Source organism: Phytophthora cinnamomi (assembly GCF_018691715.1).
Source record: "Phytophthora cinnamomi strain GKB4 chromosome Unknown Contig0, whole genome shotgun sequence".
Lineage (NCBI taxonomy): Eukaryota > Oomycota > Peronosporomycetes > Peronosporales > Peronosporaceae > Phytophthora > Phytophthora cinnamomi.
This window is the reverse complement of record NW_027150933.1, coordinates 2,287,490-2,302,981: the sequence shown is the minus strand read 5'-3', so window position 1 is coordinate 2,302,981 and position 15,492 is coordinate 2,287,490. Positions and strand designations below refer to the sequence as shown.

At 49.8% G+C, this 15,492-nt stretch overlaps 3 protein-coding genes across 3 annotated transcripts; 1 reads left to right on the top strand and 2 right to left on the bottom strand.

Moving 5' to 3' along the window:
* Positions 1–62: 62 nt before the first annotated feature.
* IUM83_02016 (Pleiotropic drug resistance protein) lies at positions 63–5,972 on the bottom strand (the record flags this gene model as incomplete). Its single annotated transcript, XM_067925911.1, has 5 exons — positions 63–162; positions 4,371–4,815; positions 4,912–5,239; positions 5,338–5,380; positions 5,527–5,972. 5 exons carry the CDS (start codon positions 5,970–5,972, stop codon positions 63–65), a joined length of 1,362 nt encoding a protein of 453 aa, XP_067800585.1.
* A 4,793-nt stretch (positions 5,973–10,765) lies between these two features.
* IUM83_02015 (RxLR effector family) lies at positions 10,766–11,665 on the top strand (the record flags this gene model as incomplete). The annotated part of the gene is made up of 1 exon (XM_067925910.1): positions 10,766–11,665. The coding sequence occupies one exon, from the start codon at positions 10,766–10,768 to the stop codon at positions 11,663–11,665; it is 900 nt and encodes a 299-aa protein (XP_067800586.1).
* Positions 11,666–14,508: 2,843 nt separating this feature from the next.
* IUM83_02014 (uncharacterized protein) lies at positions 14,509–14,856 on the bottom strand (the record flags this gene model as incomplete). Its single annotated transcript, XM_067925909.1, has 1 exon — positions 14,509–14,856. The coding sequence occupies one exon, from the start codon at positions 14,854–14,856 to the stop codon at positions 14,509–14,511; it is 348 nt and encodes a 115-aa protein (XP_067800587.1).
* Positions 14,857–15,492: the final 636 nt, after the last annotated feature.

Below are 15,492 nucleotides of genomic sequence, written 5' to 3'. Positions count from 1 at the left end.
GCGGAATCTATCCGCTCATTACCTGAGCCACAGAGACCGAGTGCAAGGACCGAAGGCGGTGCTTACTGCGCGCTCTCCTTGCCGAACTGCGCGATGGACAAATTGTTCTCACCCTCCCACGAGCCCACCGCCGTCTTGCCGTCCTTGTGGAGGGAGACGAGGCTACACATTGTGGAGAGATGGGGCAATGCAGACCACTCTACCTCCTCTTTTCCGAATTTAGACATGCATCGCATTCACACCAAGGGCAATCAGGCGGAGGCGCTGTTTTCGAGCGCTCATGCTAAGATGGGAGCTGCGTTCACGTGAATAAAGACAGCATATTTATAGGTTTGAAATATCTGATGATGCTAGTTTCACGACCTGAAAATAAAGACCGCAATTACTTGGCTCGACGATTTTCCCCATTTTGGGCCCTTTTTCCCCTCTTCTTAACTGGATCACCTGTTAAATGCCAATTAATCTATTCCTTTTTAGTCTATTGTGAAAAGCACTCAGAATGTCAAATCGGATAGTAAATCGGCTGATTTAGTGCGTTATTTAGAGACGGGAACCCTTATTTATTTCGATCCATCCCTTATATAGAATTGGGTATCCCTAATTATAATCGGTCTTATGCAGCATCGCGTCAGAGCTATTTTAGAGTCGTAATCGATTTGGTCTCAAAATAGGCTGAAATGTCAGCTCCAACCTCGGCATTCCGAGGAAGTCCGCACAAATAAATCCACCGAGCAAGCGGCTATGCAAACACTAGCCAAGATATCAGTCAAAATAGGAGGAATCAACAGGACGAGCAGAACCAGCGTCCGTGTCGAGGACGCAGGGTTTCGCTTCGACCCAGAGGGCAGCTTTGATGACCTCTACGCGAGAGCGGAAGAGCGCATCGTAGCCGCGCTAGCTGCTTTCGATATTAGAACGTTGCGCCCTGATACTAATCTCTACGCTAAGCCAAGTCAAGTTGCCACTCAGCAGGGCTGGGTGGATTTAACCACAGCTCTCCGTCGAAATTCTGCGGCATACATCGTGTCTCCGCTGTCTCTCTCCCTCACCACTCTGTTCTGACAAGATGGCTTTAGAGCCCAGTTCCCAACTCCTATTTAAGCCGACTTACTCAGATTAGCACCCACATTAACTTCCTATTCAGTACAAATTACCACGTATCGTTTTTGCTCACAGCCCTGATTTACAGAGCTATACGGAGTGACAAAACCACCGGTTTTCACAATATACAGTATGTCGTTTGTTTCAACCTTCGACAGGGTAAACCCCCAGGTCCCCGAATAAGTGCGACACGCGGCAGAGTGTGATTGACCAATATGTCGAAGCCGATGGTGATTGGTCAAGCTGGTTCAAGTAGCTCTGCAGACAGAAGGAAGGCTTAGTAGATCTGTAGAACTTCTAACATTGTAATGCTCACTTCGGTTTTTACCTTCCAACCAACAAGCAACAAACCATCATCTTCATAGACTAAGCACCATTAATATGAGTTATAGTATGAATACTGAAAGCAATAGAATATTTAAACCGTCCGGGAAGGTTTATTAAACCATCCATGGTAACCACCGTCTTCGGAGGGTTAACGGTATCCTCCCTTTCCCACCAGGTGGATGAGGCTATCCATCAGAGGGCTTTCTGCTAGGTTTGCAACTGAGCGTGAGGGGGGCCTGCATTATACAGGTAACAAGTGGTCAGGTGAAAATGCCTTCGAAGCAGTATTGGATAACAAATGGAAGTCGCTATTCATGTGAACAACGGCGAACAGGGTTCATCCTTGAACAAAAAGGTCTTCTTGACTAGCCAAGTACAGTCGCAAAACAAATATCTGGGATATTGAACAACACGCACAACACTTTAGATCATACATACTCGGTGAACTGGTTTTCTCCTAAGAAAGGCTTCGTGACTAGCCCACCATAGCTCATACTAAATGACATAACATTAAGCACGACAACTTTTGGCATATCACGCTGCAGGCGAAGTAAGTATCACGGGGTAGCAGATCGCCGTGGGTGAACTCAGATTGCCCACACCAAGTACTAAGGTCATAATAATACTGCCTAAACTTAACCCCTTAGTTCCCGGAGCTATTCACGAGGGTAAATATTTACTCCGTCCCATATACTATTATATACATCTTTGTATATGGCATCTCTTAAGTACGTCGGGGTTTGGGGAGAGTATGAATAGGTACAGCTGCGTATAATGGAGACACCTCCAACATAAAGCCGTGGTATGTCGTCAAAATAACGCGTCAGTTCTGCTAATGTTTGATCGGCCAACATACCAAATGTACGTTTTATCGGTTAGTCCAGTCTTTGAAATGTTGCAAACGAACAGCAACGTTTGCTATGCACATTTGGCCAATGAAATGCACGCAAAAAAATACACGTTTCATTGATTGCACACTAGCCAGTACAACTAAAGACGTGGCGCCTACAGCTCGTTGATTGCTAGTCCCTCCCCCACGCTATCAGCCATCTCCCCCACGCTATCAGCCGCCTCCCCCGCACCATTCTCCTCCTCGTTAGTGTCCAATAAATCTCCGGGCTCGCTTTCACCTTCGCTACGAGCTTGAGTCTTGCGTCGCCGCTTCTTACCAGGGTACGATGCTGGCGGGCGGTCACGAACCTTGTGATCCTGCAGTAGCTGACGCGGGATGTCAGTTCCGTTGCCCCAGTCGTCATGCCATATCTGGAAACATGTCTTTTGTCTTCCTTCGCGCACAACATTGCATAGATATTGACTGTAGCATCAGGAGCAGCAGCAGCCCAAACTATCAGTTACACACACCGTCAATATTTGAACAGAAAGCAGCACGTACCGACGATTCCCGATGGAGCATTCTGGGCAAAAGTAATTGGTATACTTTCTGGGGTTGACCTTGAAGAGCGCGCACACCTTGCACAAACGCTGGCGTCGTTTGACACCCTGCTGGTTGTCGACAGTGTCCGGATTCTCCTCCAGGCAATGGCCGCCTGTGGTGGTCAATTCAGCGCCAGAATTATCGTGACGTGAATCCGAGCGAGCTGGCGACGCTGCTGTTCGATCCCTTGCCAATGCCACTTTCTGCAATCAAAATACAACATTAGTACTTGTTATGTTGGATGGTCATGTTGTCCCCATTACGCTTATGTTGACAGAGCAACATACGACATATCTCGATTTCGGTGAAAGCTTCAGCAGAGTCTATCGCAAGCAGTTGTTCCATGAGTTCTTCGAAAAAGGCGAAGTGCTTGGGTGGTCGCTTGTTGTCCACTTTTTTCTTGTAGCGAAACACAATGAATGCGTTCACAAGAGCCATGTCTAGTAGGCCCAGAAATAGTGTCTTGTAGTACTTTCGGGTTTTGTAGCAAAGCTGAACGCTGTAACGCTGCATGCGGAGCTGGTCGTGGACATCGACACCACCCATCCAGCGGTGGTAGTCGCGGACCAGCCCCGGTGCAGGAAGAGGTTTCATTTCGTCATGAATACGCCGCACTGTATGCACATAAATATAGTTAGCTTGATAACTTGGTATTCTATCGTGTAGCAATAACTTACTGACGATGCCGTTCTCTCGACTACCCCCGCTGGACAGCATGTGAACCGTATTTCGATCCATCCACATGGCTGCAGTTATCTGCGGGAACAATTTGTTCTGGGCAAGTTTGGTTGTGCCCTGTGGCGGCTCCATCACCTTCCGCTTATTTACCGTCCTTGTCGTTTTGGCTGTGCAAACGCCCTTGGCGTATCGGGATCGGTCTGTTTGGATCGTACCCGTAACGTAGAGGCGGCGATGTAGAAGCTCCAACGCCAGCTTCACGGAGGTGTAAAACCGATCGGTGACGACTAGTCTCCACGGAGACGTTGGCGGAGGCGGCATCACTGCGTTCATGTTGCGCAGGACGGCGGCTTCTCCAAAATTATTATTTTTAGGAACGGGTGTTTGGAGATGAGCCTTCGCACCACAGTATACCTCGATTCTACAATCATTCCGTTCAAAGAAGCATAAGTTAGCTGTATGTTGGATGTGCATACCCTTTGTCCAGATCCTATGTAGGATCTAATCCAACGTAAGCACTTCGACCAAAACAAAGTGGCAAGCCAAAGCTTGCCACGTCAATCGCTTTCACCTACCTCATACAATATGGTGTTTTGGCGCATGCAGCGACAAATACCTTCGTTCCCCAACGATGCGGCTTATCCTTATTGAATTGACGCATGGGTTGTAACGCGAACGGGAAGGCAGCGTTGCTTCGTCGAAGCTAATGACGGGGGGCATCTTGTAGCCGCGTGCAAACGTGCGCTGTAGAACGTCAACCACAGGTCTAATTTTCCATGCTCGGTCGAGGCGGGCTTGAGGCGACTTGTTGTTTGAGAAATGTAGATACCCCATAATATGGAAGAACCGATTCTTGGGCAAGAATTTGCCGAACCGATTAGCTGGTAGCGCACCAACCTTCTTCAGTGACCAGTGTGCAGCAATGCCTTTTCTGGTCGGCACCAGCATTCTCGCGATCAGCAGCGCAACAACCCTCAAAACCTCCCATGCTTCTATACAGTCCACCGCTGCGAGACGTCGCCGAATTTCAGCAAGATCTTCCACATCGCCAGCGTTGCGCCGTTGTTGGGAGCGAAGCGCCCGAACTCGGAGGGGGATGGTCTGCTGGTGATAGCCGTTACTCTCGACCGCGATCTGGACCCATAACTTCGGCGGTAAGAAGTAGAATAGTAGAGCCAACGGGTTGTCAGCCACCCTGAGAACACTGTCGCTTGGTCCGTATAGACCGTCATAGAGGTCTTTATAGGTCGGATCAGGGCCAAACTTGGATGTGTCTAGTCAAATGAAACAGTACAGTCGTTATGTTAGTCCTTATATTGACTACGCGCACCATCAATATTGCTTATGTTGGAATTCGCAGCAAAACGTACCATATTCCCACCCGCTGTCGCGCATCCAAGCCATGGTTTGCTTGTCCTTTGCTGCAGATGCCCACACTGAGTCAGGAAGCTCTTCTGGCTCGACATCCGAGTCTTCATCCGTAAGACTCCCAATATCCCAGTCCCCGTCCCAGTCTTCATCATCTGCTTCTTCTTCTTCTTCAGGCTCTTCGTCGAGATCGGAATCCTCGTCGGAGTTCAAACCAGTGCACCGATCAGCTCCATCATTCATCAGATTTGGGTCCGAATCAACAGTGCCCGTGGGGAGAGAAAACGCAGTACTTCGCTCGTCACAACTCTTATCGCCACTTGATTCTATCTGCAATAGTGACATCAAAACATAATGTTATGTTAGACCTTATGATGACATTGCTGATAGCATAATATATTACGTTGGATATGACCAACATAACTTACCTCGTCGTCTTCGTCATCTTGCAACAAGCTGCGCCGGCGCTTCCTTGACGAGGATCGTGAGGTTCGTCTCCGCTGTCCAGTACCCGCTGTCGGTACCGGTTCCACAGTAGGCCGCGGCGCGCGGTCAGGCGTAGTAAGATTCTCAATGATTTCCACTGAAGTCACCATGTCTGCAACAACTTCGCCCACCGTAGTCTCGGGTGATGGGGCTGCGCGTGTTGATGCAGCGACACCAAAGCGCTGGCAACTTTCTTGGCGTCCGACTTCTTTGCTACGCCCCTCGTGGGTGTCGTCTTCTTAGCTGCCGTAATTACCACGTCTCCCACCTTCTTAGCCGCTTTTTTCTTCTTGCCCGACGTCTCCTTCGCCTCAGCCGATGCTTGCATATCCGCTACTGCCTTCGACGTCGCTATCGCCACTGCTGTAGCACACTCCTTGGACTCAGCAATCTCCATTTCTGCAGTTGTTAGCTTGGCTGCTCGACTCCTTCTCGTAGTATTTACATCACCACTGTCCTTCTGCTGCGCCCGGCCAATACGACGAGCGTGACGGTCACTCAGCAGCACCTCAAGGCATAGACGTCGCTCTTGCTCTGATAGCTGGTGCCGCGGGGTCTTCCCAGCCGGCGCAACCATGTTAGCCTTGCGTTGACTTTTGGAGAATGAGCTTTGGACGCTGCTGTGCCACTCGTTTGTGGTGGGTGCAGTGTTCCCTCTCTGCCACATTCAACCGATCCCCCTCCCACAAAAACCTAAACCTGTGCATTTGTTTCTTTTATGAAATAAAAAATATTAACTTGAGTATGCCATCAACTGTGATTTGTACAATACAAAAATCAAGTATAATCTTTGCTTATGTTGGAGGTCCAACATACTAGAGATGCTGCGAACGAAGTGAATTAGGGTATACACCTCTTATATTGCACCGTACAACATACGGGAACTAAGGGATTAAGGAAGCTGCAACCTAGCAAGCAACGCAATTTCTTGAATGTTGGAGACTGCTAAAGTTGAGCATCTCCGACGTGCTTTGCAGGACTCACTCGTAGAAGTGTCCCATATAAGGTGGACCACGCATCTAGTTGCAGAATACGGGTATTCATACCCTAGGTAAGGGGGATTACATGTAGCTCCTCCGCCAGGGACCACCAGTCTTCTTTTGACTGCTAATACACGAGGATCTCCGAGCACCTTGAAGACGGCTTTCTTCGGCATCTTCACGCTGTCCTCTGCTGTTCTATTCCTCTGTAATTCCTTCCTCTAACATGTCCGATCCAAAACCTTCACATTGTTGAGGGTACGATACCTGTGCATGCACATTTTTAAGTTCGGCAGCATATGTAAACCAGGATTGGAATCAAATGATCAGTCCCGTAACATAGGGATTGCAGAATACCGGTAAGCACTGTTGTGGTGCTTGCTTTATGCGAAACGAGTCCTTTTCTGTGAAGACAGCCCTGTCAGAATCAATGTTCGGAATGATTATGCGCTAGACTCGCCCGCATACTGTAGCCGAACACGCGGCACCTGGGGCTTTTTGTCTCAGGTTCCAGATCTTAGGCCGGTTCTCAACCGAAGCGTTTTTCTCGACGCGTGCGTTACTTGCGTGCCCTACCCCGTATGCTCGGTTGAGAATGAAACTGACCAAATTTGATTGGCCCAGTGTTTGACCAATATTATCCAATCATTGTACTGTTACTCTGTGTGATCTACGTGTGGTTCACGACTCAACAATATCTGAAGCGCTGACCAAGACTCCCCCGTCCGGCAATGGGGAGCGAAGCTGGTCCAACCCACCAAGCTCCTGTAGTATCTCTTGAAAGCTGAATCTCTAAGTAGCGTAGAAGCATGCACTCGGCACGAAATCCGCTCTCGAACTGTTGGCTTTTTTTTTTCGTGCTGCTTGGTGTCGCTTGATGGGTACCAAACAAACCAGAAGGCCGCACAGCTTATCTTCAGCTTTCCAGCGACGCCGATACCTTGCAGTGGGGGTGAAGCGCGGGGGAGAAGCACGTCGAAGCCGGACCGACGCCATGTATGAGGAGGGGGAGTGCTTTGAGGGGGAATGCAAATAATGCAGTGCACTGATTGGCCAAAAGTAGTTAACGCTTGCCTACGCATGCGTTGTACAGTATCATTTTTGTAACGTCCTGTTAACCAATCAGATCACAAAGTGTCCGAAAACGCATGCGTCCGCCTCGGTTGAGAACCGGCCTTAGTTCCGTCTGAACGGGGTCAATAAAAGGCCAATGTTGACAGTTCTGCCATTCAAAACTAAGAAATGGGGGGCAACGTTCAAGCTCCCTGGGGTATAGACGTCCCCCACAAAAAGCGCAGTGGATTTTTTAATAGCAACAATAATATAAGAGGGAGTTATAGATATGTTGTTCAAATCATTCGTTATAATAGATTCCCTGGCTTCGACATCATACAGGTGTCCCCGCTGAATCTGCAACTGCCATCGGCTACTGTATCTACCGCGAACACAGAGTGTGAGGGAGTCTGCCAGTGCGCAAGATTTGCCACAGCTGTTTGGTGAGACGTACTGAATTAGTAAGATCATTGCGGGAAAATGTCTCTGCGGGAAACATCGAGTTGCTAGATCGGTAGAAAATGAAAGGCCCACAATGAACATTGTATCTTAGATCAGGGCATCATTGCGTGCATCAAGAGTCACTTCACGCGCATTAAGGTCGAGGATAGCATTGATCGGTATATAGTAGGGCTGCCGCAGGAGAAGATCTCAATCTACACAGCCTTAAGTTGGGCGTCACAGGCTTGGAATGCTGTAACTCCGGCCACTATCAGGAACTGCTGGATGCATTCTGGCATCGTATCTAGCGCAAACTATCCGTAACATTAAAAAGCAGTACATGAGCGTCTATAAAAGCAGTACATTAGCGTCTATGCGCAACCTGTGCAGATATTGTAACCTCGCTGTTTTTTTTGGTCCCACCTTTGCAGATTCGGCGGGGACACCTGTATAGTGGAAATTTCCGATTGAGAGGCGTCCTTCCTCGATGCTAGAAAACGATATTGACAGGGTATGTGTAGCAGCAACACAATCCCCAGATCCAGCAATCTGGGGACAGCGTTGGGGAATTGCAATTTCGTTTATTCCGAGACCCAGACCCGGACGGAGAAACCAGGGCCTTAAGAACGGCCCTCAGCGGGGACACCTGTACTGTTGACGATCAGCGTCTGTTGTCGTATAGCTTAGCGTAAACATGTGAAGCAACAGTACAGACCTAAAGTAGTGCAACTGTGGGAGAGCACATATAGTAGACAAAAATTAACCTAACCTCGAATTGCTCACTGTCACATTCTGCATAGAATAACCTACTGATGACCTTTTTCACTGTAACATGAGGTCACAATCCAAATAAAACATTTCATGGATTTGTGACAATTACAAAACCTCGTTACTGATAGTACATACAGTGCGGATCAACATTCTTGAACCGGATATTTATCACGAGAGAAAATATCAAACACGCCATATGATTCCTGATAAACACAACAAAATGCGACTTAGCACAAACTGGGAGGTGCGACTAAGGCGAGGGGTTGCGAGGAGCGCAACTGCAGTAAACTCGCGCGGAGAGCCCGCCCGGAATTTGAGGAGGCAGGCCCAGCGACGAGCATTCCAGCGAGCAGTGCATTGCACTCGCCAGGATGTTATCTTCATAGCGCCAGTAAAGCGAACCGCTGGGGTGCCCAGCGGCTGGTCACCATGACATCCATCCCCATGCGACATTTTCTCATACTAGGGAATTGTATGGGTTTTGTGCCAGTCAGGCATCATTGTGGTTACCCACGACTTGTGCTGGTCAGGTCCTCCCTCAGTTACGCCACAACGTAGAGCATATTTATCACTAGGGGAAACAACGAATATGGTGGGTCAAACTAGAAGTCATTTATGTTGATATATAGTATGAAGTAAAGCGAAACACCATATCTGTACTATCAAGCAGCTCAGCATGCAAGCTCCACAGACAGCTTTCAGCAATCTGGACTTGGTATTAATAAACATGTTCAGTACAAATCTCTCGTCATATCGTCTTGTACGGTGTTTCGGTTAATATTGGATTTTGAATTAGAGTGGGGGTGATCCTAATTTGTGTCGATCTTACATTCGAGCCACGTAAAAACGCGCATGTTAGGGCCGTTCTTAACGGAGCGGGTGGCTGGGTGTGCGGTGTGCGTAGAGAGTACCACTCTGCGCGTCGTCGTTAAGAATGACGGAGTGCAGGGCGGTAGGCCGCTGTACCAGATTGTACCTGTGTCCGAGAAATTGTCGCATTCACAAAACGCCCTGAACCCTCTGTGGGCCAGTGTGGCAGATACTACGTATGTTCCCTCAGCTAGTCGATTTGGACGACGAGGAATGGAGCAGTCCGTCCAGTGATGAAGAGATGAATGCCATTGCCGTGTGTGTCGCTGCAGCGACGCAGGCGCTTGCCATTAGAGAAGATTATTCAGAGGAGCTCGCGCTGGGCTAGACAATGGTGCGCAGCAACTCTCGAGGGCGATCCATTTGGATGGCGAGTCAGAATCTGGGCAGCCTACCACGGACAGCGCCCCCCTCGTGGTGTGCGTAGGGAGACTACCGATCCGTGATCGAAAATTCCCTCCAGGTAGTCCCGACTGCTGCACAGAGCCGGTGCGCAGCTACCCGGGCCTACCGAGCCTACCGCACACCCGCTCCGTTAAGAACGGCCCTTAGGCTCATTCTTACCTCGCGGGATGCGTGCTGGGGCCAATCAGAGGTCTTTGTTGCGAGTCGAAGCTGGACACATTAGGGGCGACACCCCTTCTTGTCGCCTGGACGGGGCGCAGGATACACAAAATGAACCCCACAACGCGATACAGTATTTACATGTACATGTACTGTACATGTATAATATGGCCGCGCACTGTACAGCACACGACAGCGAATGTACGATGTAGATGCATTTCCCAAGAAAACCCACGGCTTTTACCACGGTCACATGCGCCATAAGGAGGGAACGTTTACCGGTGTGCAGTAGTACTGTACACGTACTAGTACCCATCGCATGGTTTAGGTTACAAAAAGTTGAGATAGTGATTACACAGGTATTAAATCAAGAGGCATAGTCTTATTAATATACTGTATTGATTCAACAAAATCCCGACCAGATATCACAGGGTACTGTGTTAAGGGGTAGCATGTACCTGAACGACAGTGCGCACCAGTTGGTGCGTTGGGTCGTAGCTTGACCTGAGGTGAGTATGGTAGCGCTCCGGTGACCAACCTTACTCACCTCATATCAGGCAACTCCACAACGCATTTGTCCGTCCAGCCCGCAAGTCTGTCCGCCGCCACGATGCATTATCGTGGCGTCTTATTACTAGCTGCCACCGTCCTCCTCTCAAGCGTCAATGGCCAAGCGACTGGTACCGCCAACATGGCCACGCCCAATGTCCCAGGTGCCGGTATACCTCATCTGCGCGTTGCTGCCCAGTACGGCGTTCCAACCAAGAGAATGCTGAGGACTCTCAACCCGGAGGACGAAGGCGAAGACAGGGTTTTGGGGTTCTTGGGCAGGCTGGCATCGAGGACGGACGACGAGATGAAAGGTTGGCTAAGTAGCGAAGAGTCCACGACCGCTGTGCTCTTGAAGTTGAACCAAAATGGACGAGTGCAAAATAGCCTGAGCGACCCGGCGATCAAGAGGTTGGCCGAGTACATTTCCAAGTACAATGAGAAGTTTCACACTCAAGAGACCATGGTCGGGACCCTCACGCGAGCCTATCGTGATGAGCGAGTCGCTAGGATAATCCAAGCTGAAATGAAGTCTCGTGATACGACGACGAAGGTTTTCGCGAAGAAGCTTGCGGCTGAGCAAAATCGCCTCTGGTTTAATGGAGAGGGGAATTCTCCTCTTGATATTTTCCAGCGACTAAACCTCGTGAAGAACGGTGAAGAAGCTGTGGGCAGTGCTGCGTTTGGCGTATTGAGAGGTGATGCGTATGAAGCTGGGCGTCGCTACTTGGCCTATTTCAACCAGCATAACCGAGGAAGCGATATTTCAGTGTTCAAAGTGTTGAAGGAAGGGTACGGGGACCACCAGTTGGCATTAATGATTGACCACGGAAAATGGGATGACCTTGTAGGCGAAACTGCCCTGAGCATGCGGCTTGCACAGTTCAAGTACTGGGACGAAGAGTTAAAGGTGATACCAGATCGCGTTTTTCGACGCGTGTTCAATCTGGGGCGTGGTCAGCGGACCGCAACCGATCAAGCCATTGTGAACGAGTACGCCGCATATTTGAGAACGAAGCCGATGTATGGGGCGAACCACTGACCTCTTCCAACATCAAGGACGAGAAAGCCACGTGCATCGGCGTATGTGATAACCATTTTAATTCCGATCGTTTTCCTGAGGAATAAAGAACAAACACACCGACGCACGTACACCTTCTTCCGCTCGTGGATGTTTGTTCGGATGCCGCGTCTATCGTTTTAGGTAGTTTCAATCGAAATCCGTGCCATCCGTTTCAGTAATACTGACTTTGTCGAGCATGTATGACATGCCAAGATCACGTTTTTTTAACTCGGCGTACCCCTGCAACAAGCGCTGGAAACACAGACCAACGGGATACAAAATACACATATCCCAAGCAAATAAAGGACTTCGTCCGATGGCGCAGCGAACAGATGCGACCGAGGAGTTCCTGGAAACGCTGCCGGTAATCTACCGAAGAGCAATCCAGGTGGAGGTTGTGACCCCCGTCAAGGTATCTCTCGCGGCCATTCCAGGGGAAGCCACACTGATCAGCGGAGACTTGATACCGTTGGGAGATATTCGAGTGCAGAAATGGTGGTTCAGAGGGAATGGAAGACGTCCAAGGCCGTCTGGGTTGCGTCTGGGTTGCTGCGAAGCATTTTTACACTGGAGCCGATGAGAGTAGACTAGACCTCGAGTAACCTGCTGTTGCGCATGGAATGGTGGACTTGTTAAGGAAATCGATGCTGGACAACGTTTGGTTCTCATTCCTGTCAATTTACCCTGGCATGGCCAACAAGCATGAAGAAGACGTAGATAGCATGACGCAGGACTGTGCGAAACCAGCGGACACAGGTTCTAACGCTTGGTAGCAATTATCTGACCAATCGGAACCTTAAAGTCTTTTTCCGTTTCTTGTTGCACAATTGACTGCATCATTTGAGGAGTGCATGAGTCGGTTGGAGGAGCTTCTTGCGCCTTTGGTACGACGCGTTAAAGCGTTTAGGACTCTACAGGTGGAGAGATTGTAGTGTACTACGAAGACCAGCGTGTTTCACTTGCGCGTGTCAGACCAACCTGGCGGCTTTTCTAACCCGTGGGCGACTTTTAAAGGGATTCAAATGCTTCGTGAAACAATCGCGCTACGGGCTGCCGTGGAGTTCGTGGACTACAACGCATGGAAATATTCACTGGGGAAACATTGAAGGGTGTCATTCAAACGTGAAGGATGCGAGATTTACGAAGAAAACTTCCGCTTTGGACGGGTTACCGACATTCGTGTCCAGATTGAAACCCATCCAGAAGTTTCGAGGTCGACTACCATTCGATGCGAGCCTACAAAAGGCTGATGTTAAGTATGTCGCAACTAGAATGGGTCAGGTACACTTACCTGGCTGTCACCGTGATGACGGTCAAAATTCAAGCTTGGGCTGCGTTGCAGCACGAGTTCTCGCTGGTGCCCAATCAGCTCCACTTCGGACGGCAGGACGCGCGCCAAGAATTATATTATGGTATGGTAAGCTAGTGGACTGGGACACGCAGTTTGTATATCGAGTGGGGGTTGGCACGCGGCTCTCACCGTTAGTGGGCGATGGCACGCTCTCACTTCAGCGCTCTCGCGGAAGCGCTCGATTTGCTTTGCTTTACTTTTGCTCATTAATAAATTTCCTTCTTCGGAAACACCCCGGGTTCCGCGACACTGGCCTGCTTATCGAGAATTGCAAATCTGAATACAAGAGTTCCAACAGGCGAACGAACTCGAGTGTGCATCACGACCCCTATCTACACTGACTATTATTACGAGGTGTGTGCTGTAGAGCGTTTATCGTATTCATTGATGGCTTAAAACATGGTGGAGGACCGATTCACCTGATTTAGAGACCGGACCTACTGTTAGCAACACGTCTAAACAGATAATCGGAAACGAGTACGATCGTCTCCAGCACTTGGTGACACCTCGCCAATTGCCACGTATCGACGATAGTGCCTGCATCATCGTTTCAAGAAGCCCATTTGACCGTTTAAGAATCCTTTGCTGCGACGTTTGGAAGACTCACCGAATTAATGTACTCTCGAATCTTCTGCTGAGTTGACCATTGGACTGTTATCAGGCTCCAGTTTACAGCGCTTGGTGCTGTACTCGAAGCGCGTTGGCTGCTTTTCACATTCTTAGATTTGCCTCACCAACCTAGCTCAGCCACATTTTGCGGTAACTACCGATCATGACTTCCGACAAGAAGTTTTTCACTCTTTTTTATTGGTACATTGTTGTCACTTAACTTCTTGGTAAACGACATCCTATGACCGTATCGGCAGCCGTCTCCAACCGTCCACCCTTCTACTCCGGCATGGGTACCGAGCCTATCTGTGAAACTAAGACTGCGGGGCCACGAACTCGAGAAGTTCTCATGGTGGTTCCGTTCCAGTCAGATAGAAGTTCTTCACCTTCGAGGACCTCAAGATTGCGCTGAACCTGTTCTGCTCTATCTACGGGATCGGTACGCTTGGAATATCGGGCAACTCCTCTCAGTATTAGCTCTCCATCGGCATCGCCTCCATGGCCTTCGCCACCGTCCACATCTCGGTGAATCTCTGTAACAGGTGTAACCATAGTTAAGCATATTCCTTAGGATAGGTGTATACATTAGAGACCTTTCGAAGCGACTGTTTGTTGTGGTTTGTGGTTTGTGGGATGCGGTTATCCCACAAACCACAAAAAAAACCTGTGATTTGATTTCGAAGCGCTATTCTGTTGGATGTGGGGTACGACTACTTCGCTACATTTATAGCACAACCAGGGAGAGTCAGTATCACCTCGAAGATCCCCGCTCCAAATGGAACAGGGGGTGCCTTCTTCCCCCTACTCGGCGACCTAGACGACGTCGAAGATGCCCTTCTCGTCGCATAGAGATGATCGGCGTTTACTTGAACAGCAAGAAGGTAACCATCGTCGGGGCCAAATCGCTGGCGAAGATTCGGATGGCGGTCACCGTCTTCGCCTCGGACGTCGACCGGATCCTGACTTTGACTTGCGACAGGTAGGCGCACTGGCACTGTCGTTCTTGCCCCCCACCGTCTTCTGGATCCGATTCCTCGTAGTTGGTGTGCTCGTCTCCGTGGAAGCCTGGCTTGCACGCGGTCTGGCTCGCCTTGAGTGGTAGCCGGCTTTGTAGTGCTCCGCTCTCAGATTCGCTCTCCTCAGAGATGCTGCGTGTTGAGGGGCTGCCTGAGCTGGCTTTTGCAGCCGCACGTAAATCCACCGCACCCATAGGTGTAGCGGCTTTAGATTGAGGAGGTTCATCAGGCGTGCAGCGCGCTCGAGTATCCCTCGTGGATCAGAGCAGCCTTATCCGAGTGGGGTTCTTGTTGTGCGAACCTGGAGCGGGGCATAGACAGAAGCTCGACGCGCCGTCGCGCAGCGTATGGTCCTGCCTGCAGGCCACGCACACGCTCAGCGAGAATTCTTCGAGCAGGACGTGGTCCAGGTACAGCTCGTCGTCGCCATACTCGGCACAGCGGCCTACGAGTAGGGAGTCCCTTCCCGTGGGCTCCTTGCCAGGAATCGAAGGCAATCCTCAAGGGTCCAATGGAACACTCCAACAACATATATGTAGACTACCGGTACGGGGTATCAAACACAGGAGTCTAGCGGGTCCAACATCCAACAAAGATACTGGGTAGAGGGGCGACTACGGCGGTTTTTCACAAAGCCTTTGTGGGATACGAACTGTGAGGGATAGGCAGCTCACTTTCCGTTTTGCCGCTCCCTCAACGCTCTCTTCCCTTCTTCTAGCATCGTCACGATAACCTGGTAGCACTTGTTGGTCCCAGCCCCTGTTCAAGACGACGATGCCTCCGACAATTGCGCAGCTACGTGCCGAGATCGCTCGGCTCAACCAAGCAAT